A 27559-nucleotide genomic window follows, 5' to 3' on the forward strand; every position below is an offset into this window, starting at 1 on the left:
AAGCTATTAGAAAGCTACTAAGTTACTGGTTGTTCAACCTTCCTTCATCCAGTTTCTATAAGTATACTAGTAATGTGTTTGATTTAAAAAAAAAAGCAGCCGCCTTAAAAAAGATTTTAAAAACTTACTTGAAGGCCATTCATACAGATATTAATTTCTATTAAGAAATCTTATAGGGCTAGCTTTCTTGGGAACCTTAGCTGCTCTAAACCTGATTTTGAATCAATGGACACGTTTAAAGTTTTATAGTATATAATTTGTCTCACATGTTAAGATTTTTGCCACTTACTAGTCTGCTCATAATTGCCACCCTCACTATTTCTTCCTCTTTCCCTTGTTACTACTCAGGCAACTGTTCAGTGTGTTCCCTTTCTCTCACAGGCAAAAGTTCAGCTCATGACAACACTGCACCCCAAGGCTCTGTGAGTGAGGACAAAACCACATTAAATCTGGTAAGGAAATATACACGTGTTGGCAATAAAAGTAATGATATAGTACGATGGTAGAACTGTCCCTTTAAATTTGTAAAATATTCTTAAAAGCACATTTTATCCTTTCAAAATATTAAGTTAATAGAATTGAATCACATCAATGTTTTATTGATTAAGAAGTTGGTGCCCAAGAGTCCCTGTGACTTGTCCAAGGTCACACAATAGAGTTAGAGCTAGGACTTCCTTACTCCACATTGTTTTTTCATTCATTCACTCACTTATTCATCAAAGGTCTACTGGAAACATGTTAAACATCTATCAATAGAGGACTTTTAAGTAAACAAATGTATTAATAAATAAGGTTAAATAAAACAGTAATATTTACCTTAAAGATCTGTTCTAATTAAGAGAACATGTTCTAATTAAGGGAAGAAACATACAGTTACTCAGTAATATACAATTACGCAGTGTGGTTAGTGATGTAAAAGAAAAATGCTTGGGTTAGGAGGCCAGACACTGTCATGGAGGAGGTACTTTGTGAATGGTATTGAATGCTATCCAGGAACCTGGAGAACTGCTATACAACATTATTTAAATGTTTACAGAAAAAGTTCCTTTCCTTAAAGAGAAAGTTCATTGACACTGGTATGAATTTATAATTATTGGAGAGTAACTTGTAGACTATTGATCCAATTCCATGTTTCCTCAAGGGTGTTATTTATGTATTAGTCCCTCTCTGTATTGTATGTATACAGGTATGTACGTGTGTGTGTGTGTGTGTGTGTGTGTGTGTGTGTGTGTGTATTGTTTTCTCATCAGTATATAAACATTGTTTTAGTTAGGCCCATTTGGTTTTAAGAAACAGAGACTTACAAAAGCTAACTCAAGCTGAGAGATGGTTGTGGCATAAATACATTTGAGGCAATAGGGTGGGCAAAAACTTTATAGTATTCTAGTCTGAAGAGAGTGGAATGATGGGATATGTGATTTGGAATCATCCTTTGTAGTGTGAAGTGTATATAGAATGTAGTGTTGGCTAGCAAACATGCCCTTATAAAATAATAGAGGAATATTTGAGTCCTCTAATTTTTCATGGTAGTCTTCTGAGAAAAAGATTTTTTCTCATCTCAAGACAAGATAGAAATAAACTTAAAAATATGGGTTAGAATTAGAAAATGTAGTCATGGAGATGAGGTGCTGGTTAGGATGCCATTGATAACTCAGGCAAGAGATGAGGATAGTATGAATTTGGTGTGGATGGATAAAAGACTAATTTGGAGAGATTTAAGGGACAGAGTTTATAGGACACAGTGACTGATAACCAGGGTAGGTGTGGGGGATGCATGGGAAAATGTAGATACTCAGGATTGTGGCTTATCCAACAGAATGAATAGGATTTCATGAGAAGAGGGAGGCAGTAAGAAAGGTAAACTTTAGGGGGTAAAATAAGATTGGTTCAAGTCAAGTTTCAGGTTGATGCGAGACATCAATACTCTGAAAGATTACATATACAGCTGTATATCTATATTCATAAGTTCATTCCTAGGACTTTTAGGGGTAGACACACATTTGTGAGTTACCAACTAAAAAAAAAAGTATGTGGGTGAGATTTCTCAAGGAGACTTGGAAAGAGCAGGCGGGAAGAGCACACAGAGAATAATGGACTCTTGATGATTCCATTATCTAAGAAAAGAAGGCAATGACAGAAGAAACTCAGAAGAAGCTACTGCAGCAATGGGAGGACATCAGGAGATGGAAACCAAGGAACGAAAAATCTTCAAGGAGGAGGGGATTGTAGGTCATTTTAGATGCCACAAAGAGGTCAAGTACGCTAAAGACTGAAAAATTTCCATTGAATTTGGCAATAGAGAGTTCACTGATAACTGGAAGGGGCAGTTTTCTTGGAGTATTGGGTGGAGGGACAGATGGGAGTTGAAAAACTGGAAATTGCAACTATGGACAATTCTTCCCAGAAGAAGCATGGCCATAAGGGAGAGGAGAGAAAGAAGATGCCACAGATGGAAGAGATTAGGGTGTTGAGGGAGGATTCAGAAAATTTAAGAATATTTAAATGTTGATAAGAATGACCCAGAGGTTTACCTTTATGACTGCATTTGTTACATTTTATCAAAGTCCTAGCTTCAATTATCTAAAAATTACATGACATGGTATCAATGGCTCTACCAAGGAAATTTGTCATAGACTTGCTTTTTATGGAAAATTTCTGAGAATGTTGAATAATTGTCACCATAAAAATGATTTTATACCTATTGCTTTCCCATTAGATTTTCCCAGGTAGTATAGTACAACCCTCTAATTAGGGTAACTCTTGTTGTATAGATATGTTTGTAGGATAGCTGGCCAGTGACCTTAAGATGTATTTATACGGAGTAAAAGCCTAACATAACACAATCCCAGTTGCTATTTTTGCCACCAGTTCCCCAGCAGCCTATCTAGAAAGCTACATGTGATAGTCCTAGATCACCCCCACCTCTTCATGCACCCAGTCCTACCTCTCCATCAAGCTCCAGCATGTTTCTCATCTGCAGAGACTTGCCAAGCTTCTCAAGCCATGGTGTCTCCCTATCTTTGTAGAGCACTTATTTATTCACATCTCATTTATTTGACAATCAAACCTAGTGGTTGCCTTGTGGTAATTTGTATCACTATTCATCTATTTCTGTCTTGTGTACCTCAACTACATTGGAAAACCCCTTAGAGCTAGTCCTGTTTTATTCTTAACCCCTAGTTCAGTTCTTTGAATATCACAGTGTTTTTGATAGAGTAGGGTTAGGAGAGGACAGGAAGTTGGGAAATGATTGGTTATGAAGGATTTCCACTCTATGTACAGCAATAAAATCTCTTTATGATTTTAGGAAGCTAAAGAGGAACCAAAAACAATAGATGAGCATAGAAAAGAATGTGCCGCAGGAGGTAAGGAATGTTCTCTCCCAAACCCCATGTGAACTTTTGTTCCTTGCTTATATTTTTATGAGTGAAATCTTTCTGAGTAAAGATGTGCCTATAATTCTGCATCTCTAGATAAAATCAGCCAATAAAACTGACTTTTGCTTCATTTTGTATCATTTTTGTAAAGCCACATTTATGTTACATTAACTATTAAGCTCCAGAGGACTTGTAATAGCTTCTACACTATTGTGAACAAAGAACCATGCCAGTGTTGGTAGTAAATTCTAAGCTCCACTTTGAGATATTTTTTATTATCCCATCCAACAGTGAATAAGACTAAGTATTTAAAAATAAGTGCTAATATGCTTTGCTCCCCCTTTCACCTCCATTAGGATAGATTTGAAGCTTTGAAGTCAAGCAGACTCTACACTGGGTCATTCTCTGACTAGCAGATTTGGAAGAATATTTAACCTGAGTGTCAATTTCCTCATCTGTAAAATGGAAATGATGAGAAAAAAAACTAATGTTTATTGAGAATTCATGTGCAGAGTTTTATTTAGTTCCCCCAAATATGCACTTGTATTAGATAGGTAAATTGCAATTCAGTTTCCTAGCCTGTAGACTTTGGATGGTACAGTACCTACCACAGGTTTGCTCTGAGGATTGAATAAGTTAGGTATAAAACAGGTGGAAAACGCTTGGCAAAGTTCTCATAAAAGCTACTATAGAAAAATAAGGGCACCTGGGTGGCTCAGTTGGTTAATCTTCTGACTTTTTTTAAAGTTTTTTTTCAACGTTGCATTCATTCATTCATTCATTCATTCATTAGAGAGAGAGAGAGAGAGAGAGAGAGAGAGAGAAAGCAAGCAGCAGAGGGACAGAAAGAGGGAGACAGAGAATCTGAAACAGGCCCCAGGCTCTGAGCTATCAGTACAGAGCCCAACACAGGGCTTGAACCCATGAACTGTGAGATCATGACCTGAGCCAAAGTCGGACACTTAACCAACTGAGCCACCCAGGCACCCCAAGCATCTGGCTCTTGATCTCAGCTTAGGTCTTGATCTCAGCGTCATGAGTTCAAGCCTTGTGTTGGGCTCTGTACTGGGCATACCTAGAGTCTACTAAAAAAAAAAAAAAAAAGAAAAAAAAAGAAAAATAATATTATCCTTACTTTATACACTTTTGATGAAGTTGTGACTTGTTCCAGGTCACAGAGCTATAAAGGTGAAAGCTGGAACTTAAACCAGGTTTTTTCCATCTCTAATACTCTTCATAACTAATATATCCTTTTTGCGAAGTTGTCATGAAGAGTATCATTATATGTAAAGAGCGTTGTTTTGGGACTGGCACATAGTAAACTTGTGACAAATGGTTGATACCATGTTTATTGTTGCTGTTGTTGTTATTATTATTATTATGCTATTATACCACTACTATTACTTCAATGACCACTCCTGCTGCTGTTAAAGCCTTGATCTGAAGAAGGACCAAGGTACCAGAGGAAGGTGTGCATTTAGCCATGGGATCCAGTCAAACATTCAAATGCAAAGAGAGCAGTTGGACTCTGAGACCTCTTCAGGTTTCAGACTATTCACACGATGACGTGTGAGCCAATGATTTTAATGTCATTGTGATCCCAATAGCATAACATAACATTATCTTATATTTAAGAAACTGCATTATTAGCTGGCTGCTATTTCAGCTATACGTCAATGAAATGCCTGTAGTGGAGAGGGGACGTTTGATTGTGTCTTCCACTAAGCCTTTATAACCCAATAATATTTTATTGTCTTTTAATAGTTGCTGCTGTTTCCTCTCTCCCTGTAACCACTGTGAAATCGGTTAACTTTAAACAAAGTGACAAGTAAGTTCTTCTTCAGATGGCATGCTCACATTTTTTGCTTCTCTATTGAATTACATTTGAACACTTTTTTTTTTCTTATCCTACAGCACTTCTGCTAATGAGAAGGAGGTTGAGGTGAGTTTTGTCCCTTTAAGTTAAAAAAAAAATGTTTCTGACTCCCTTGTCTATTATCACTTCATACAGTCTATGACAAGCTGTCATACATTTGGTGTCTGGTTACCTTGGCAGTGACTAAGTGCAGGTAAAGCCGATGTATGCCAGCATTATGTTGCTGGGAGGAGAAAGTAATGACTCAGCATAACCCAGTATTAAGTTGAAATATTTCACTACAACCAATTTTCTCCCCTCACCTTCACATTATTTTGACAATAGGCTGAATTTCTCAGATTATCTTTGGGATTTAAGTGTGACTGGTTCACCTTGGAGAAAAGAGTAAAGCTTGAAGAAAGATCACGAGACTTGGCAGAAGAAAATTTGAAGAAAGAAATCACTAACTGTTTAAAGCTGTTAGAGGTGAGAACCCTAACATTTGGGGGCTACACACCTGGTCATATTGTTAATAATGTTTTCAAAATTACATAGGAGTTTACTTTTGTGACTAAAACCAATACCAGGCACCAAGCCCTGCCTGACTCAGATGTGAATTAGAGGAAGTAAGAATTCAGGATCAGGCTAAAATAAAAGATTGCTAATAGAGTATGAGCAATAAAAAAAAAAATGCCTTTTAAAATCATTGTGGGTCACCTGCCTTCTCTCCAAATGTTCACATAGGTTTCAGGCAGAAGAGTCATCATGCAGGAAACTGAGCAAAAGGAGATAATATCAATTTTAAGCTTCAAAGAAGAGAATCAAAAGTCTATTTCCATTTAATTAACTGAAAAAAAGAATGGTGACTGATTTTAGTCTTGTCAGATGATGGGCAAGCCCTGTGTAGGTAGATAGGTAACAACTACTACTATTTTTCCATTTTGTGAAATAACCATAAGTATAGAGATGGGTTGGAAAATTAAGAAGGTTATTTTTGGAAAAAGAAAAATAAAAATTTAGAAACCATATGCTGTTTTTTTTTATTGTAGTAAAAAAACATAACATCAAAATTGCCATATCAACCATTTTAAGTATACAGTTCAGTAGTGTTAAGTATGTCACACGGTTGCAAAGCAGATCTCCAGAACTTTCCCATCTTGCATACTGAAACTCTGTACCCATTAAACAACCCCGCTTTTCCCCTCCTATCAGCCCCTGGTAACCACCATTTTACTTTCTGTTTCTATGAATTTGACTACCTCAGATACCTCATATGAGTAAAATCATATAGTGTTTGTCTTCTTGTATCTGGCTTATTTCACTTAGTATATATAATGTTTTCAAACTTTATCCATGTTTTAGCTTACGACAGGATTTCCTTCCTTTTTAAGGCTGAATTAATATTCCATTACATGTGTATCCTGCATTTTGTTTGCCCATTCATTTATCAATAGACATTTGAGTTGCTTCCATCTTTGGCTAGTGTGAATATTGCTGCTATGAACATGGGTGTGCAAATATCTCTTTGGCACCCTGCTTTCAGTTCTTTTAGAAACCTACCCAGAGTGGGAATAGGAGTTCCATTTTTAAGTTTGTGAGGAACCATCATATTGTTTTGCTTAGTGGTTGCACCATTTCACAATCCTATTAATAGTGCACCAGGGTTCCAATTTCTGCACATGAGGGCCAACATGGTATTTTCTGCTTTTTCGATAGTAGCCATACTAATGGGTGCAAGATGGAATCTTATTGTGGTTTGCTTTGCATTTCTCTGATGGTTTGTATTATTGAGCATCTTTTCATACATCTCTTTGTTGGCCATTTGCATACCATCTCTGGAAAAATGTCTATTCAAGTCCTTTGACAATTTTGTAATAAGATGTATGTTTTTTTTTTCTCCTACTCCATAGGTTTCCTTTTCGTTTGTTGATTATGTTCTTTGATGCACAGAAGTGTTTAAACTTGATATAGCAGTATTTGTCTATTTTTGCTTTTGTTGCTTGTGCTTTTGGTGTCATATCCAAGAAATCATTGTCAAATCCAATGTCATGAAGATTCTCCCCTATGTTTTCTTCTGAAGTTACATAGTTTTGGGTCTGAAATTTAAATCTTTAATGCATTTTTTTTTTAGTTTATGTTGAGAGAGAGGGAGGGAGAGAGCATGAGCCCAGAAGGGGCAGAGAGAGAGGCAGAGAGAAAGAATTCTAAGCTGGCTCCACACCATCAGCACAGAGCCCAATGTGGGGTTCGAACTCACAAACCATGAGATCATGACCTGAGCTGAAGTTGGAGGCTTAGCCTACTGAGCCACCCAAGTGCCCCTTTAATCCATTTTTTTTCGTGTTTGTTTATTTATTTATTTGTTTATTTATTTATTTAGAGAGAGGGAGGGAGAGAGAGAGAGAGAATATGAATATGAACATGATCAGGTGAGAGGCAGAGAGAGAAGAAGAGAATCCCAGGCAGGCTCCACACTGTCAGCACAGAACCCAATGCAGAGCTTGATGCCACAAACTGTGAGATCGTGACCTGAGCCAAAATCAAGTCTGATGCTTAACCAACTGAGCCACTCAGGTGCCCCTATTCAATCCATTTTGAGTTTACTTTTGTATATAGTGTAAGAGTCCAATTTCACTTTTTTTGATATGGATATTAAATGTGGACATCGATATGGGTACGGATATGGATATTGTTGGTTTGCAAGATCCTCAGGAGCTTCGTGGATATAATCTGAAACTAGCCCTCATATTCAGAGGGCAGGGAGAAACTGAAGGAAAAGGCAGGTCACTCCAAGTTGGTAGATGGAAGGTTTAATAAGCAAAGGAATTTACATATGCGCTTGTCTTTGGTGGCTACAAGACAAGTAGATCTCTGCAGCCACCCACCAAATCTATTAAGTTTATATAGAGGCTTTACTGGGTTGTTATATATACCATCCAAATGATCTCAGCACTACGTCATTATTTCAAGGCAGTGTTCTTGGGGCAGCTTCTCAGAGTGGGGAAGCCATAGTTCAAGGACAGGAGAGGGGGTGAATAACCTCTGATTACCTGGATCCAGCTGATAGATCAACTGGTGGTCATGTCTTCTTGATGACCTCCATGAAAAGATATCCAGTTTTTCCACTGGGTCTTGGCATCCTTGTTGTTTTTTGTCTTTATTCCAGTACCATATTATAGCTTTGTAGTATGTTTTGAAATCAGAAAGTGTCAGTCCTTCGACTCTTTTTCAAAATTGTTTTGGCTATTAGGGGTCCTTTGAGATTCCATATCAGTTTTAGGATGAATTTTTATATTTATGCAAAAAAAAATACCACTGGGATTTTGATAGGGATTGCATTGAATCTGTAGGCAGATTTCAGTAGAATGGACATCTTAAGAAAATCGTCTTCCAATCCATGAACACAGGATGTCTTTCCTTTTATTTGTGTCTCCTTTAATTTCAGCAATGTTTGTAGTTTTTAGAGTACAAGTCTTTTACCTCCTTTGTTAGGTTTATTCATAAGTACTTTATTTTTTATGATATTATAAGTGGAATTTTCTTAATTTTCTTTTTGGGTTCATCATTAGTGTATGTGAATGCCATTGATTTTTGTACGTTGATTTTGTATCCTGTATCTTTTCGAATTTGTTTATTAGTTATAACAATCTAGGGGTTTCTATATATAAGATCATGTCATATATGAACAGAGATTAATTTACTTCTTCCTTTCCAGTGTGGATTTCTAATGTATTACTTGCCTAACTGCTCTGACTAGGACTTCCAGTACTAGGTTGCATAGAAGTGGTAGGGTGTGCACATCCTTGCCTTGTTCCATATCTTAGAGGAAAACTTTGATCCTTTCACCATTGTGTATGATGTTAGCTGTGGGCTTGTTATATATGACCTTTATTATGTTGACATAGTTTTTTGTCTATTTCTAGTTTTCTGAATATTTTTATCAAGGGTGTTGAATCCTGTCAAATGCTTTTCTGCATCACTTTAGATGGTCATGTGGGTTTTTATCCTTTAATCTGTTAATGTGGTGTATCACACCAGATTGATTTTCATATGCTGAACCATCCTTGCATTAAATGAATAAATCTCACTTTGTCATGGTTTATAATACTTTTAATGTGCTGTTGAAATTGGTTTGCTAGTATTTTCTTGAGGATTTTTACATCAACATTCATAAAGGCCAGTAGTCTGTAATTTTCTTGTGGTCTTTGGCTTTGATATTAGAGTAATAGTGGGCCTCAAAGAATGAGCCTGGAAATGTTTGCTCCTCTTCAGGTTTTTGGAAGACTTTTAGAGGGATTGTTTTGTTTTTTTTTTTTAAGATTTATTGTACTTATTTTATGAACAATTTTATTAAGTTTTCATTTCCCACAAGGGCCTTTTTTGGCTTAAAACAAACAAAACTCTGATATAGGCATTAAGACACAAGCAAGTTGAACACACTTGACATGCCCCCAGGTTATCTACCTATATAAAAATTTGAACAAATTTGCCATAAAGCCATAATGAGACAAATAACCAGTGTTTCTAAATATTTTATAGCCTATTACTAAGAACTAAATGAACTCCCATGTAGAAACAAATCCTTTGAACTACTAGCGATTTAAAATTTTGTTTTAATAAGAAAACATAAAAAATACATATTGTTTATTGAACACCTACCACCTGCCCAGGTCTAAATTAGGCTTTTTACATTTGTTATAAAATGTAACATGACCACATGTGGAATATGTATTATTATTCCCATTTTGTAGATGAGAAACAGTCACTTAGTATTAATGGCTAATTTATCCAAAAGCCTACGAGTAATAACATGTGACAAACATTCAAACCCTGATGTGTTTCCATCACCATCTTTTGCTCTTGGCCCTGTCTACCTAAGTACAGTGAAAGTATTTTCCTAGATTGGCATTCTCTGAATTATTCATATCATTTGATGTAGCATCAAACTAGAATAAGAAAATAGTATTGTTTACAAGGAAAAAAATACAGGGAATTGATTACAGGGAAAAAATCAACGCAATAAATGTGAACAAAAAGAAATAGATGTTAATGGTGAAAAGTTGAATTAAACTTGGAAACTTATTTCAATTTCAAAACTAAGCAGTGGTGGTATGAACCGAGACTTTTTTACTTATAATAGTTGAATAGGCTGATGGCTTATTTTATTGTGCAGAAATGTTCTAATTTTTCTCCTGAAGCTGGAAATGCCTATTTACCAGAATGAGAAAAATACAGTTATGTAAACTGCAGTGGCAAATTATACATGCTCAATTAATCCACAAGTACAGCCCTGGGTTTGCTTAAAGTTCTTTTTTTTTTTTTTAATAATAAGTGTATTCGACTCCCCATCATTTATTTCACTCATCCCCCTACCCACCTCCCTTTTGGTAACCATAAGTTTGTTAACAGTTTCTCTCTCTGTCTCTTCTTTTTCCTTTGCTTATTTATTTTGTTTCTTAAATTCTACATATGGGTGAGATCATATGGTATTTGTCTTTCTCTGACTGACTTATTTCACTTAGCATTATACTCTCTAGCTCTATCCATGTTGTTGCAAATAAGATTTCATCTTTTATGGTTGAATAATATTCCATAGAATATACATAGCACATCTTCTTTATCCATTCATCTATCATTGGACACTTGGGCTGCTACTGTAAATGCTGCAATAAACATAGGGGCACATGGATCCTAATTTGAAATTAGTGTGTTTGTATTTTTGGGATAAATACCCAGTAATGCAATTTTAGGTTGTAGGGTAGTTATATTTTTAATTTTTTGAGGAGCCTCCATACTGTTTTGCATAGTGGCTGTAGTAGTTTACATTCCCACCAGTAGTGCATGAGGGTTCCTTTTTCTCCACATCCTTGCCAACACTTGTTGTAGAAAAATGGTTTTAATCTTCTTTCCATGTTTTGTAGAATTCTCCAATGAAGCCAACCATTATTGGACTTTGTTGGAGGAGTTTTGCTTCAATCTCTGTACTAGCTATTGTTCTATTCAAAATTTCTATTTCTTCATGATTCAATTTTGGTAAAACCATACTTTGTTTGGCTGACAACTAACATCTGCTCTTCCTTTCCCAATTGAACGTGGTTATTTAAACTACAATAGGAAACTATGTGTTTGACAATGGCCACTACAGTTGGTTAGCAACTCTCCAGCTGCAACTCACACATTTGTTTCTGTTTCGGAAGTGGCTGGCATTTATTTAGCATCTACTGTGTGAAAAGCAATTTGCATATATTACTACTCATGTCCCGGTATTCCTGGAAAGGAATTCCCATAGTTGTCTCCATCTGGCAGATGAAGAAAGAGCAAACAGAAATGTTTACATAATATTTTTAGGATTACAATGCAATATATAGTCAGTGATGCCTTATAATTTTATTGACACAACTTTTCCTTTTTTAATGATATACAAAATTTATGGTGTTTTAGATTTGGGCAAGTCTTAGAAATTCACTCATGGAAACACAGCTAATAAGCAGTGGCTTGTTTGTTTCCAAATCTGTCCACTTAATTCTGTCTCTACCCTAGTGAAATGGATGGTCTTCCATCAGGAAAGAGCACAGGTTTGAAAGAAATATTCATGAGGCAGTGCAGGCATACCCATCTAACCTGCCCAATAATGCTTTGTAATCAATACAGGAGGAAGTATATAAGTCAGAACCATATCTAAATGTAGTATATTTCACTACTTTTCTTAAAAGTTCAAACCATGCTCCTTATACAATACACTCAACTCATTCATAAGCACAATTTCTCTACCATTACCAGTTAAGTATATCCTATTCTGTTAAGTGGAAAAGTGGTAGGTAGAAATGTGCACAAAAGAATGGCAAATTCAGGAAGTAAAGAAGGAAGAGATCAATACTAGATATAAAAAGTTTTGTGAACATCTGCATAGTCTGTTTGATAGCTAACAATGATATTAATATTTCAATACCATTCATTATTGGTCTTTGCTGCTTCTTTTCACTTTCCACCAACATAAGTGAGATGTGACTGTCATTTGTATTTTACAACATAGTGTTAGAATCATTGGCTGAATACTTGGGTTGGATATATTTTAATACTTTACTTTCTGTGCAGTCTTTAACACCACTTTGTGAAGATGACAACCATGCTCAGGAAATTGTTAAGAAGCTGGAGAAGAGTATTACTTTCCTTAGCCAGTGCACTGCACGAGTGGCCAGTAGGGCTGAGATGCTTGGAGCCATTAATCAGGTAATCTGTCTCCGTTTCTTTTGCTATGATGAAACTACTAAAAACTACTATTTCCCCTGAGATTATGGATTACAGTTCTAGGAAGACGTTTTTAAAAATACTTCTGTGTTGTACAAGATTTGCGTATTTAATACGGAAAAAATGGAAAATGGAATATGCAAATAAAAATGTAAAAAAAAATACCCTCTCATAATAGCATTATCCAGGGACAGTCATCTAAATCATCTGTTCCAAATATCAATTTCACACTTTCTCCTTTCTCCTCAAATCTTCATCATGTCCTTCCCCATCTTCTCTATCAAATAACGACTTTGCTTCCTGCCTCAGGGAGAACTTGGAGTCATTTGGAAGGGAACTGCCACAAGTTCCAAACCTAGTAACATCTCAACCCTCATACTTTGCCTTCCTTCACAGTACAAAACATGAGTTGTTTCTAATCCTGTCTAAGGCTAACCATCTCAACTGTATACCAGAATCCATCCTCCTAATTTACTCAGAGTCTTGGGGTCTGATTCTCCCTATTTTCCTTCAAAAATCTTCAACTTTCCCCACTGTATTGAATCATTCTCATGAGAACACATATATAGTGTCTTTAAGATGGAAAAAAAAACACAAAAACAAATAAAATAATCTTTGACCCTTTCTTCTTTGACTACCACCCTGTTTCTCTGCTCCCATTTCCAGCAAATTTCCTCAACAGAATTGTACTCATGGTCTCTAATTTGTCCCCTCCCATTCTCACTGAAATCTGCTCTAATTGGCCTTAACCTACCTATTTTCCTTAACCTATCTGCTATATTCAGCATGGCTGAGCTCTTTCTTCTCCTGGAAATACTCTCCTCACTAGGTTTCTAGATACCACATTCTCCTGTGTTTTTCTCTCTACATCATGGGTCACTCCCTTCCAGGCTCCTGTGTGGGTCCCGCCATTCTCCCAGGCCTCATCAGTGGGGCCCAGGGCTCCATCCTTGTACATGTAATGTTCATCTTCTTCAATCCCCATACCATCTTATGTAGTCAGCTGATGACTCCAAAATTCACATGCTTATCCTAAGCCATTGCTGTGAGTTCCAGACTAGAATATACTAACTACAGATGCAGCATTTCCACTTGGATGTTTGACAGACAATTCAAACAACATATATATATTATTTGACAAACAATTCAAACATATATAAAAATAAACTGCCCATGGTCTCTCCAAAACTGGTTTTACTCATAATCTCCTTATCTCAGTCAAGGGTAACTTCCCTTCCAGATTATCATATTGAAAATCCTTGGGAGCAATTCTCAACACCTTTCTCTCACACTCTACCTCTAATGCTACAGAAAATCCTATTTACCATCAGAATATATCCAGAATTCAACCACATGTTTCTTTCTCCACTGCTACCACCTGGATCTAAGCTACCATTCTATGTTTTAGAGATTAATACAATATTTTTCTAAATGGTCTGCCTGTTTGCATTCAAACCAAATACTCCCTGCAACATAATCTGTTCTCCATAAAGCAGCCAGAGCAGTACTTTCAAAACTTAAGCCAGATCATGTTTCTTTTTGGTTCAAAGTCCTCCAGTGGCTCCTCAGTTTTTTTCAGAATAAAAACCAAAATCCTTATGATGGCTTAAAAAGATCTACATGATTCCCCTACCCTCTTACATCTTGAAATTAATTTACTAAGTTTATCTTCCTGAATTATTGCACTCCAGCCAGACTGGTCTCCTTTCTGCATGGGAGTAAAAATGTAGTTTGTTTAGAATGTGTTCAAAATTAGTGACTATCAACTTAATATAGACTCCTATATACTTAGGATGTTAGATACAAATTTTAATGGTAACCACAAACCAAAAACCTATGATAGATACACAAAAACAAAGAGAAATGAATCCAAGCATAACACTTGGAAAATCATCAATCACAGTGGAAGAGAGCAAGAGAAGAAGAAAGGAAAAGAGAACTACAAAAAAAAATAATAATAATAACAAAATGGCAATGAGTACATATGTAGCAATGATTACTTTAAATGCTTTAATCAAAAGACATAGGGTGACTGAATGAATAAAAGGACAATACCTGTCTATATGCTGCCTACAAGAGACTCACTTCAGAGCTAAAGACACATATAGACTGAAAGTAAAGGGATGGAAAAATATTTCGTGCAAATAAAAATGAAAAGATCTGGGGTAGCAATATTATATCAGACAAAATAGAATTTTAAACAGACTGTAACAAGAGACAAAGAAGGTCATAATGATAATGGGATCAGTCCAACAAAAGGATATAAAATAGTAAATATCTATGCACTCAACATAGAAGCATCTAAATACATAAAGCAAATATCAATAGACATAAAGGGAGAAATTGACAGTAATACAGTAATAGGAGGTCACTTTAATACATCACTTACATCGATGAATAGATCATCCATTCAGAAAATCAATAAGGAAACAGTGGCTTTGAATGACACAATAAGACCAGACAAACTTAATGGACATATACAGAACGTTCCATCCCAAACTAGCAGAATGCACATTCTTCTCAAGTGCACATGGAAAATTCTCGAGGTTAGATCACATGTTAGGCCAAAAACAAAATCTCAATAAATAAGATTGAAACCAAGCATCTTTTCCAACCACAACAGTGTGAAACTAGAAATCAATTTTAAGAAAAAAAAACTTGAAAAGACACAGACACTAGGAAGCTAAACAATATGCTACTAACCAACCAATGGGCCAACAAAGAAATCAAAGGGGAAGTCATAAACACAAATGAAAATGAAAATACAGTGGTCTAAAATCTTTGGGATGCAGAAAAAGCAGATCTAAGAGGAAATTTTATAATGATACAAGCCTACCTCAAGAACCACAAAAAAATTTCAAACAATCTTACCTTACACGTAAAGGAACTAGAAAAAGAACAAAGCCCAAAGTTAGTAGAAGGAAGGAAACAATAAAGCTCAGACCAGAAATAAATGAAATAGAGGCCAAAAAAAAAAAAATCAATGAAAACAAGAGCTGTTTTCTTAAAAAGATAAAGAAAATTGGTAAGCCTTTAGCTAGGCTCATTAATAAAAAGAGAACTCAAAATCAGGAAAGAGAAAAAATAATGACTGATATCACAGAAATACAAAGAATTATAAGAGACTACTATAAAATATTATATATCAACAAATATAACAACATAGGAGAAATGGATAAATTCCTAGAAACATACAATTTCCAAAACTGAATAAAGAAGACATAGAAAATCTGAACAGGATTACTAGTAATGAATCAGTAATCAAAAAACTGTCAACAAAAAAAAGTTTAGGATCAGATAGTTTTGCAGGTGAATTCTTACCAAACATTTAAAGAATAGGTAGTACCTATCTTCCTCAAATTATTCCAAAAAATAGAAGAGAAAGGAAAGCTTCCAAATCCATTCTATGAACTCTATGAATTCATTCTGTGAATATCACCATTACCTGGATACCAAAACCAAAGACACTACAAAAAAGGAAAACTACAGGTCAATATCCCTGATGAACATAATTGCAGAAATCCTCAACAAAATATTAGAAACCAAATCCAGTAATACACTAAAAGGATCATTCCCCACATTCAAGTGGGATTTGCTCCAGGTATTCAAGAATGATTCGATATGTGCAAATACATCAGATTCACAAAATGAAGGTTAAAAACCATATGATCATCTAAATAGCTGCAGAAAAAGCATCTGACAAAATTCAACATCCATTCATGATAAAAACTCAACAAAGGGGATTTAGAGGGAACATACCTCAAAATAAAAAAGGTCATATATGAAAAACCCACAGCTAACATCATACACAGCTGGAATATTTTCTTCTCAGATCAGGAATAAGACCAGGATGTCCAGTCTCACCACTTCAACATTGTACTGGAAGTCCTGGTCACAGAAATTAGCAAGAAAAATAAATAAAAGGCATCTAAATTGGTAAGGAAGAAGTAAAACTCACTATTTGCAGATGACATGATACTATATCTAGAAAACCCTAAAGACTCCCCCAAAAAACTATTAGAACTAATAATTAATTTCAGTAAAGTTGCAGGATATGAAACCAATATACAGAAATTGTATTTCTATACACTGAAAATGAAGTAGCAGAAAGAGAAATTGAGAAAACAATCCCATTACAATTGCACCAATAATAATAATATATCTAGAAATAAATTTAACCAAGGAAGTGAAAGACCTGTACTCTGAAGACTATAAAACAAAGAAATTGAAGATGACACAAATGGAAAGACAGTCCATGCTTATGGATTGAAAGAATTGATATTGTTAAAATGTCCATATTACCTCAAGCAATCAATAGATTCAATGCAATTCCTTTCAAAATACCACCAGCATTTTTCACAGAACTAGAATAAATTATCCTGAAATTTATAAGGAGCCACAAAAGACCCTGAATAGCCAAAACAATCTTCAGAAAGAAGAACAAAGATAGAGGTATCATACTGCCAGACTTCAAGATATACTACAAAGCTGTAGCAGTCAAAATAGTATGGCACTACTCCAAAGTAGACACATACATCAGTGGAATAGGATAGAGAACCCAGAAATAAACCCTCATGTATATATGGTCAATTAATCTACAACAAAGGAGGCAGGAATATACAAAGGGGTAAAAATCTACAGTTATTAAAGCTCTAGTCTTAGGGATAAAAAGTACAGCATAGGGAATGTAGTCAATAAATTGTAATAATGTATGGTGACAGATGGTAACTACACTTATGATGGTGAATGAAGCATACTGCATAATTGTCAAATCATTATATCATGCACCTGAAATTATGACAATATTGTATGTCAACTATACTTCAATTTAAAAAAAATCCTGAGAGTTAAACTTTTCGAGACATTATATAACTGAAAATGTTTTTATTTTCCTACTTAATTGATAGTCTAGCTGGGTGATAGATTCTAGGTTAATTTCCTTTAGAATTTTTCTTGCATTGTTTCATTTCCTTCTTAATTTCTGGTGTTGCTGTCAAAGTTTGATGCCATTCTGACTCTTGAGCTTTTGTTTATGCCTTTGCTTACTTTCCAGAAGATTTTAGGATATCCTCTTCTCCCTACTGTCCTTTTTTTTTTTGGTATGAGTTTATTTTCATGTACAGGCCCTGGGTGGATATAAGCTGGCAAGTTCTTGAATTCTAGAGATTTTTTAAAAAAATTATTTCCTTTTTCTACATTCTGTGGAATTTTCCTATGTTTTCTTGAAGTCTTGTTCTTTGCCTGTTGGATCTCCTGAACAGGTCCTTTTTCATCTCTTTTCTACTTTTTAGTGTTTTTGCTCCATTTGGGGGGATATTTCCTCAACCTTAACCTTGAAGCTCTTCTCTTGAGTTATGTATTTTTGTCATATTTTTAATCCCCAAACTTTATTTTCAACATGCAGCTTTTTAAGATCTTGTTCTTATTTCATGGATGCAACCCTTAATCTTAACTCTGACGGTATTTCTAGCTTCTTCAAAGACTTTGGGTAGTTGATCTCCTCCAGCTTGCTTTTCTAGTGCGGATTTTCCTCTTTCATGGTTAGAGGCTTTTCTCTGATTAGTGATGATCCACTATATAGCTGAATGGGAGCTGTGTGTATGTTGGGCAGGGGAGGTTCTCATTGTCTCTGAGCTTCACACAAGCTAGGATGTCTCATTGGGATATTCTTAATGTCAGTAATGTTAAGACTTTTATCTTGCTGTGTTAGATTCCTCAGAGGAAAACCTTCCAACCACCTGCTTTGAGAGTATAAGCCTGGCTGCCAGTGTTTGCAAGTTGGAGGGAGAAATCAGGCTAGGTATCTCACTATTTAGTAGGTATACAGACTTTTGCTTTATCTCTTCTTTTCTGTATGATTCATTCACCATCAACTATCTGTGACTGCCCAATCCACAGGCTGTTTCTCTCTCTCTAAATATTCAACCTTTGTGGTCTTTTGTCAAAGTGATGAAGGGAAGTTGCTCAGCTGGTCTGAGTAAGGAGATCTGTGGATCTAATCATTTTTCATGCAGATTTTCAACCATATCTTCTGTTATATATCTACCTTCAAGTTTAATTTGAGGCACCTTTAAATCCTGAGCTTGCATGGCTTTCTGTGGTGCAGTGTAGGTTGCTTGCAGGCTTACTGCTTTTTTTTTTTTTTTTTTTTTTTTTTTTTTTTTTTAGAGTTCAGCTTTTTCGGGTCTTAGACATTCATCACTAGTCCTTCTACTAGCAAGCTTTCAAAATTTTATTATATCTTCTGTTCTATTTTTCTTTGTGTACTCATGTCTTCTTTAAAAAAATGCCTTTATTGTCACTTTAGGGGAATTTAGGGATGGAGTAAAGATAAATGCATGTGCCTAATCACCATTTTTTAACTGGATATCAAGAATAGTATTTTCACTGTAAATTTATTCTTTTTTTTCCTACTAGGAAAGCCGAGTTAGTAAAGCAGTTGAGGTGATGATTCAGCATGTAGAAAACCTGAAGAGAATGTATGCCAAAGAGCATGCTGAATTAGAAGAACTGAAACAGGTTCTTCTGCAAAATGAAAGGTCTTTTAATCCTCTTGAAGATGAAGGTAATAAAAATTTAATAGTATGTTATGTTTCTCTAACATTCTTCTCTTTCATTCTCTCTTACAAATTCCTATTATGTCTTTGATATAAAAACTTTAGGTTAAGGTTATGTTAGAAGAATAACTCATTCCTGTTATTTATGTAGCCCAAATGCTATAGATATTATTTAGAAAACAGGTTGAGAGACCAGAAGGATTCTTTGGTAATGACACAAAAAAAATTCATTAAATTAGATTGCTGACATGAAAGAATATATGTAATACAACCCATCGAGTTTACCTAATGTTCTCCTATTTAGGGTATGTTAGAATTGGCTTTTTCTCCACACATAAAACACAGTAGGTTAAATGAGCCACTTTCATCAACAATGGTTTTGTATTTCTCAAAGAAGGAATGACTGTGGCATAGTAAGCTGGCTGATGGATTGGATAATAGACATCTGAGACCATGGAAAATACCTTAAAACATAAGGTTTATATAAAGTTTTAATTTAAATAGTGTGAACCTTTCTGAACAGAATTATTCTAATGATCTGTTCCCTTTTCTAGAAAAAAGTAATCACATTTGATAATCTTCTGATCTGTAGTTTCATTTATTCAGCATACATTTATTTAGCGCCTCCTATGTGCTGGGTAAACGTTGTGGACATCTGTAGTGACATAGAGGATTGCATTCCATCAACTAAAGTGGTAATTGTTATGAATCACAAAATAATAACCAGATACTTTTATTGCTCAGTAGTCTCTGGGGTCTTATTTTCTGACTTTTGCTCTTCTTTGTAAAGAATTAGGACTGTTGCAAAAAATTGCATATGTAATTCCTAAAATGTGCAAATGTGTTTTTCCTTTCAGATGACTGCCAAATTAAAAGACGCTCATCTTCTCTAAACTCCAAGGTAATTACTAATTGTCTATCAAATGTTACCGATGAGATGGTTTTAAAATATTATTTGAAACATGGCTTTACATGTAAATCATATGTCTGTGTTTATGTAGTTATGTGTGCATATATGTATGCTTTTATACTTACTGTATGTGTACATCAATTAAGTTTCTCCAAAAGCAGGAGGAAAACCAGATAGTTTCTCTTTCATCTAAAACCAGAGTTGGAAAGAGGCAGTCCCAAAATGGTAGAGAAGCTTCACAAAATCCAAAAGGCCCAGTCTCCTCTCGCTGCTTCATCACCCGCAACCCTTTGCTAACACCTTGAGGTCTAGGATGGCTTCATCGGTTCAGGGGCACCAACTCCTCATGGAGTCACATTCTAAGAAATAGGAAGAAGCAAAAATGGATATTCCCTCTCCCTCTCATGATAATTCCTAGAAATCCCAGATAACATTTCCCTTTTGTTTCTTGGTTGAAAATGAGGCTGGAAAACCCGTTTTTAATTCTGGAGTCTTTGTGCCTAACTAGAAACTCAAGGACGTTTTTTTTACACCAAGTGAAAAGGGGAAAATGGGATCTTGAAAGTCAACCAGCAGTTTTTGCCAGTTTGAAAATCAGGATTCCACAGACTTTTTTGAGCAAGAGACTTTAAAATCATTCCATCCACATCTCTTTCACAAATGAGGAAAATCACTTTCACATAAGTTAAGTGATTAGTTATGATCACGTAGTGGCAGGACCATGGTGAGAACCCAAGTTTCTTGGACTGTAATTTTATATTTTTAATATTCAACTAACCTATACAATTAAATTAGGAATGGTGGTTTAAGAAAAGGATTCACCTTAAGCTTCTTTAGTCTATCTCCTACATTTAATATTACATTTTTATTTCCTGAAGTTATACTTAAACTTTAAGAACCACATAGTAGTATATCACATTTTCCTCTGCAAATCTCAATGCTGATTTGTAAATATATCAATTTATCAAAATATGCCCATCTTTAAATGTGTTAAATGGAAAAAGTGAAACCACGAAAAAAAAAAAAAAGCTAGAAAATAGGTACATATTTATCGCCTCTTGAGTTGGGGAAAACCTAGGCATAAAAGAAACACTACAGCAAAAGACAGACTTGGCTGCATTAACCATGAAAAACATTTCTGTCAGAAATATCATAATATGGGCAAAAATCATGAACAGATAGTTCTCAGAGAAGATATATACATGACTATTAAACATTAAAAAAAAATGTTCAATGTTACTAGAAACTGAAACAAAAAGCCGTATCTGACTGGCAAAAATTATACTCATCGGGTGTTGGGAGGAGGTAGAATATAAATTGGTAGAATATTTCTGGAAGGCAATTTGGCCATAACAAAATGTGTCTACTGTTTAACTCAGCAATGACCAAATGCAGGTATGTGTAGGTACAAGGATATCCACTAGTGTTATATATATATACAATGATAAAATGCGGATAATTTTCTAAATGTACTTTTTGCCCTCTTCGGGTAGCCATCTTCTCTTCGGAGAGTGACCATTGCCTCTTTGCCCAGAAATATAGGAAATGCAGGAATGGTAAGCAAATTCTTAAGTGTTCTTAGCCAAAAGCAAATTAATTTTCATATAACAAAACATAAACTTCACTAAATTGACATTTCATTATTTTTTAAATTATTTCTGAATTTTAAAGGTGGCTGGGATGGAAAATGACCGATTCAGTAGGAGGTCAAGCAGCTGGTAAGTGTAATTTTATGGTTGCCCTTTGGGAACCACCTCCTGTTTTATAATTGACTGAAGTAAATGTTTGCAATAAGTAATAGAGTAACATTTGATTTACACAGAGTACATGCACAATAATTATAAAAACAGGTGTATAACCATGAAGTTTTGTAATGAAGCATAATGTGAATATGCCAACAAAAAATAGTACTTATAAATTGATAATGGCTACGGATATATTTAATTTGACAAGTGGCTATAATCATCTTTATTTAGGCGTATTTTGGGGTCAAAGCAGAGTGAACACCGTCCCTCATTACATCGATTTATTAGCACCTATTCCTGGGCAGATGCTGAAGAAGAAAAATGTGAACTAAAGTAGGTGAAGCTTGGTGTGTTTATTAACCTGATGTGAACTGGGAAACAGTGGGGATCACTTTTACTCTGTGGAAATGAGATCGATGCTGCATCATCAAAAAGATAATTCATTAAGACTTTTATAAACTGTAGAGCATTCTATAAATGTTATTTGCAAATACATTCACTCTTTAGTACCTAAGGTTTGAGGTCTTGAGTTAGAGAAGACCCTTAAATTTGCCAGAATTGTGAAGATTATTTTTTTCCTGTATAGGTAATCTGGCCATCTGAGAGAAAGGTCAGTATAGAGCCACAGAAGTAAAATGTCCATCTACTTAGATTAAAAAACGAAACAAAACATGAATTATATATATGTATGTATAGCATATGGGCACATATGTAAATTATGTGCATTATATATACATCTATCTTCCCTTTATGTGTAAATGAACAGTAGGGGAAATGTAAAATGCTATATTGCTATACGTCTGTGTAGCAAGTTAAATAAAATCTTCTATAGCAAAAGGTAGACAGCTGAGGAGAAGGGACATGAAGAAATGCTGCCTTTAAGTCCTGCGTGAACATTGGACAAACTATTTAACCTTATTTGGTCTGTTTCCTCATCTGTAGAGATCTGACTGAAATGGCTTTATGTTCTTTTTATACATGTTTGTTGCCTGCCTACTCTGTGGTATATACTACATTCGATCCTAAGGGGTATAAAGAAGAGTAAGACATAGTGCCTACCCTCAGTTTTTTTGTTTTTTAAATAATCCTGGGAGTCTATTGCATATGTTGAAAGTTCTTTTCAGATTTAGAGCAAATGTAATGGAGTTTTCTTACCTGGGTGAAAAAAAATCAAGTTTTCTCCAAAAGATTACAATCTATCTTTTGTTTTTTCGTTAGTACAGTATGATTTCTACTGAGAAGTCTTTGCAAACAAAAAAACTGAAATCTTGAGAAACAAGAATCCAGGCATTTGGACCTTGTTTCCTTTAAACACTAAAACCATCTACACACATTCCCTATAGAAGTCCAACAAGAAAAGAAAAAAAGAAAAAAAAAACTTTGAGAAACAGTTCCCTTTGGCAACAGTGAGGGCCTAATGAGCTTCTAATTTCAAAATTCAAATCTAACTAGGAACTTTTTAGTGAACATGATAATGAAACAAGTTTTGTTCAGGTTAAAGGAACTCCTCTGTAGATAGCAATTGGATTGAAAGTATTTCAAATAAAATCATACTATTTCTCAGCTCGTTAAATATTAATTGTAGCTAGCTTTGTACTGAACATATTTTTATAAACAAATTTTTATAAAAAGATTTATAAAATCTTTCAAAATTAAGATTTTTAAAGAAGAAGTGGCATTTTGATGTTACTCCAGTTTAGCATAAAATCCACTGTTAATAGATTAATTATATGGTAGAAGGAGAAAATATTTTACTACATATTGAATAAAAAAATACGGAAGAAGAAATATTCACATTTGTTTTTTAAAGTATGATTACACATACACAAACAGGGAAAGAAATCACAGATTAATAACACTGGTTAATTATGAGTGGTGATAATTGACTAATTTCTGCATGTTCTTTGTAAATTTCTCCTTTTGCTTTGGATAGTATCTCAACTTTCTACAACAAACATTTTCCTAAATATAGTAAGTTTTAAAAATTAAATTCCTATAAATGGTTAAAAACATAAATGTAGTGATTTGAATTTTAGAATTAGTTGTTTTGCTTTAGAAAAATATATATCTAAAGCCTCTTTAGTAGTACAATCTAGCAATATTTTATAAATAATCTGGTACATTATCCATAGTTTCAAACATTTTTAAAAATACTTATTTACAGAAGTAAAGATGACTCAGAACCATCTGGAGAAGAAACAGTAGAAAGGACAAGAAAGCCAAGTCTTTCTGAAAAGAGAAATAATCCATCAAAATGGGATGGCTCTTCAATGTAAGTTGTCTACTTGCTCATGATACCATTTTCGTAGAATGGGGAAAGATAAGGCAGGGTTAACAGTATTAATTTTAGTCAAAGTACTAAAAGACTTGTCAAATTGTTAAATTTAGGGTAAAAAAACAAATTTCGCATGGTGTACAGGAATTATGCCTGCATGTGTAAGAGTTCAGTGTTAGGAACTTGGCCCTGGAGTCAGATGGCCTAGGCAAGTTCCCATCCATTATTGAACACCAGTTTCTTTATCTAGAAGATAGGCATGATAATGGTAGCACCTGTGGCATTGTTTTGTTGTCATGATTAAATAACTAGCACATGTAAAATGCTAAGTGTAGTGTCTAACACAGTTAACTATTTTCAAAGACCTATGATATAATAATCTTTTCTTATGGGTGTTTCTAAAAATAGTTTAAATTTCAATATAGCAAAAGTCCAGGGTATGGTGAGAAGTATGTGACATAGGTATATACACACATATCATGCTCTACCCCAAAAATAACATTTTTGTTTCTACTGTAGGAATAGAAGTTGCCTTACTCAATTGAAAGAATGAGATAAATACTCAAATGTTGTTAATAGTTAAGAAATGCTATGGTGATGATCTGAAAATTAGGTGTCTCAGGCTTTATTTAACTCTAAATCATTTCTCTAATTCTAAAACTTATTAGGGGTGGGGATGGGGGCAAATTGTAGTACAAACCAAGACAGCAGGTCACATTAGGTAGCTTCTTACAAGGCAGTGTTGGTGGCAGATCAAGGATTTGATTAGTATTGTTGGCAAAAGGAGTGTTTCTAATAACAGATTGTTGCTATTACCAAATACTGACTTTGTATTTTCCTTATAGTTATGACACAATAGCTTCCTGGGCAACAAATCTCAAGACTTCCATCAGAAAAGCTAATAAGGCACTCTGGCTTTCTGTTGCATTCATTGTACTGTTTGCAGCTCTGATGAGCTTCCTCACAGGACGATTTTTCCAGAAGTCTGTGGATGCTGCTCCCACACCAGATGGGGACTCCTGGATGTCTCTAGAACAAATCTTGTGGCCATTTACTAGACTCCAACACAATGGGCCACCACCAGTGTGACCAGAGCACATCTCAATGTATGTGTCTTCATTTTTAAAGTTTCAGTATATCTGAACTTTGTAAATTAGTCATTTTTAGCTGGGAAACTATAGCATAGAACCAGAGGGTCTCAGAAGGACTGCAAGATATTTTACATTCCCTCTTTCTGTGATTTCCTCCCAAATAAAATATAATGGGGAGGAAGCCTACCTATGATCTTTTAATGAGCTTTTTGAGGCAATCTTACATGTTGTTTGTTAAAATTTATTGCAATAAAGAACCATTCAAATCTTCATACAGTGAAAACTGAAAGTATTCATGGGAAAAACAACCCCACTTTTTAAAAAGTAACATTTGAGTATAAAATGCTGACTAGATTTTAATAACCTACTGGAAATATATCAACTCATTACATTTTATTGAATAACCTGATTTTTTTCTCCAAACTGCTTGATTCTTCATACTGAACAAAATTTACCATTGGGGATTAAGAGTAGCTGAGTAATCTCGTCGAGAGTAGCATATAGCATACAGAATCAATAAACTGGCATTTGGAGCTCCTAATTTTCTCCATTGCTTCTTTGGAAGCAAAATCCTTAACCAGGTGATACAGAGTAGAATGAAACTCTGTTTCTTCTTTAAGGGCTTCAGAGAATGTTTCACTGTTTTCATTGATTTTGAGCCTCTGTGCTCTGTCACCACTAAACATTAAAAGGGTCCAGTTAGGATCCTGAACAGGTTCTTCTTCAGTAAGGTGTTCCCTCAGCTAAAGAAAAAGAAAATTACAGAAATCCATTAATAGTTCTTCCATTAGGTATTTTAGCAGAGTGTAATTTGAACTAAGTCCCCCAACTTCCTAATGTAAAAGAAACATTCTTAGTGTCCCATTTCTTAAACCATGTGTTTATAGACCTTATCAAAATGTATTAATTCATTCAACAGAGATAATGTTGAAAAGCTATCATGTGCCAGGTATTATTCTAGGTTCTGGGGATATAACAAAGAAAGAAAACCAAACAAGTAGCAACTGCAACAATAAACCCTATCCTCAAGGAGCTTACATTCAAAATACACAAGTAAATATGGTGGCTCACTTATGCTAGAACATTCATCAGTCAGCATTTAGAATTTGATAAGATACCTTGTTCTCAGGCAGTAAATGTGCCAGAAAGTTAAACTGGAGGCCTACCCATCTCTGAGGAAAACGTTTGTGAATCATAGATACATTCACATTAAACGCTTCCATTTGTTCTTGTGTTGAGGTAAAGAGAGATAAGGACATTAGCCTAAAGTTAAGAGGGTTTGACACCATACTGGGCAATGAAGGCATGATCTTTACATAGTTTGGCTTTATATTTTTGACAAAATAAACAAAAGTGAAGTTTGAAAACTATTTTGGATGCTAATTTTTTTCACCTTTTCAAGAGGAGAAACTATGCCCTACATTCATTTAGCTTTTGAGTACCTTATCTTCTTTTGGAGGACAAAGTTTTATGGGTTTTTGCATACTCTACCTTAACTATAACTTTTTTTGAACTACATTCTACATTCCACTTGCTCCAACCAAATGCAAAAGCAGAACTTAGCAGGGCCAGTTGTCGATAAGCTTTAATTTCTACCAAGGGTTCCTGTCAATATAAAAACAAATACAATTGGTCATAGAGCTTCACAACAAGCCTCTCTTCCATCTTTGGCCCCCTACAGTCGCTTCTCAGTACAGAAAAATCCATTTAAAATGTAATATTAGATGACCGCCCGGTCAGGACAAGGCAATGGTGTTGCCTTTCAGAAGAGAAACCAAGGTCCAAACAATGACTGACAAGGGGTCTGATGTCCCGTCACATACACCCCGTAATCTATCATCTCCTTTTCTTCTTCCTTTGCTTTTTTCACTTGGCCTAATTCCCCACCTTCAAGTTTTGCTTAGATCTTACCTTCTCATTGAGCGCCCCCTCCTCCGATACTGTTTGCCATCGTATGCTGCACTAGCCCCATGATTCCTGACCTGCACTTTTTTCCATAGCACTTAGCACCTTTTAACATACTAGATAAACTATAAACATAAAAAGTAAGATGATTTTTGCTTTCCTCTGCTAGAATGTAAGCTCCACAATGGCAGGGACCTTTGTTTTATTCACTAATGGATCCTAAGCACCTATGACAATGCCTAGAATATAAATGTTTAGAAAAAAAATTCTTGGATATTCTGCAATGACTAGTATACTACATTCAGCATTTGTAGAGTGGCAACTGAGTGCGTAAAGCCAAGGTGTTTTTTTCTTGCACGTATGTACACTGTACTCACATTTTCCAATGTTATAGGTCTACCTGTATTGTCATATCTGATAAACCTGTTCTTGAGTACAGAACTCTTCTGCCTAAAACATTTTTCCTGATTAGAACCTTGTCTTCGTTTATATATCCTATTTATTAAATGTCTACTGATTTAAGGAAGACATTAAATCTAGAAGTGCTAGAAGAATGCTAGGTGATGAAAAAGCAGTCCCCATCCTCAAGGAGCACA

General features: G+C 35.0%; 2 protein-coding genes across 13 annotated transcripts in view; one reads left to right on the plus strand and one right to left on the minus strand.

Moving 5' to 3' along the window:
• Positions 1–25330, plus strand: part of IRAG2 (inositol 1,4,5-triphosphate receptor associated 2) — a 136766-nt gene extending 111436 nt beyond the window's left edge. For 3 of the 4 annotated variants that reach the window (XM_045061553.1, XM_045061552.1, XM_045061551.1), the window contains 13 exons: positions 382–452; positions 3308–3365; positions 5142–5205; positions 5292–5319; positions 5578–5718; positions 12328–12462; positions 18898–19045; positions 19895–19938; positions 21441–21503; positions 21619–21665; positions 21924–22025; positions 23857–23964; positions 24813–25330. In XM_045061553.1, coding sequence (XP_044917488.1) covers positions 382–452; positions 3308–3365; positions 5142–5205; positions 5292–5319; positions 5578–5718; positions 12328–12462; positions 18898–19045; positions 19895–19938; positions 21441–21503; positions 21619–21665; positions 21924–22025; positions 23857–23964; positions 24813–25056 — 1253 coding nt within the window. In that variant the 3' untranslated portion in view covers positions 25057–25330. Of the gene's footprint in view, positions 1–381; positions 453–3307; positions 3366–5141; positions 5206–5291; positions 5320–5577; positions 5719–12327; positions 12463–18897; positions 19046–19894; positions 19939–21440; positions 21504–21618; positions 21666–21923; positions 22026–23856; positions 23965–24812 lie in introns of those variants that run through there. The other variant, XM_045061554.1, reaches the window with a different exon arrangement.
• DNAI7 (dynein axonemal intermediate chain 7) overlaps positions 19511–27559 on the minus strand; it is an 81680-nt gene continuing 73631 nt past the window's right edge. For 8 of the 9 annotated variants that reach the window (XM_023256847.2, XM_023256851.2, XM_023256852.2 and 5 more), the window contains 2 exons: positions 26550–26663; positions 25279–25801 (listed from right to left, as the gene is read on the minus strand). In XM_023256847.2, coding sequence (XP_023112615.1) covers positions 25523–25801; positions 26550–26663 — 393 coding nt within the window. In that variant the 3' untranslated portion in view covers positions 25279–25522. Of the gene's footprint in view, positions 20307–25278; positions 25802–26549; positions 26664–27559 lie in introns of those variants that run through there. The other variant, XM_045061556.1, reaches the window with a different exon arrangement.

This window comes from Felis catus, chromosome B4 (genome assembly GCF_018350175.1).
Source record: "Felis catus isolate Fca126 chromosome B4, F.catus_Fca126_mat1.0, whole genome shotgun sequence".
NCBI classification, from domain to species: domain Eukaryota; kingdom Metazoa; phylum Chordata; class Mammalia; order Carnivora; family Felidae; genus Felis; species Felis catus.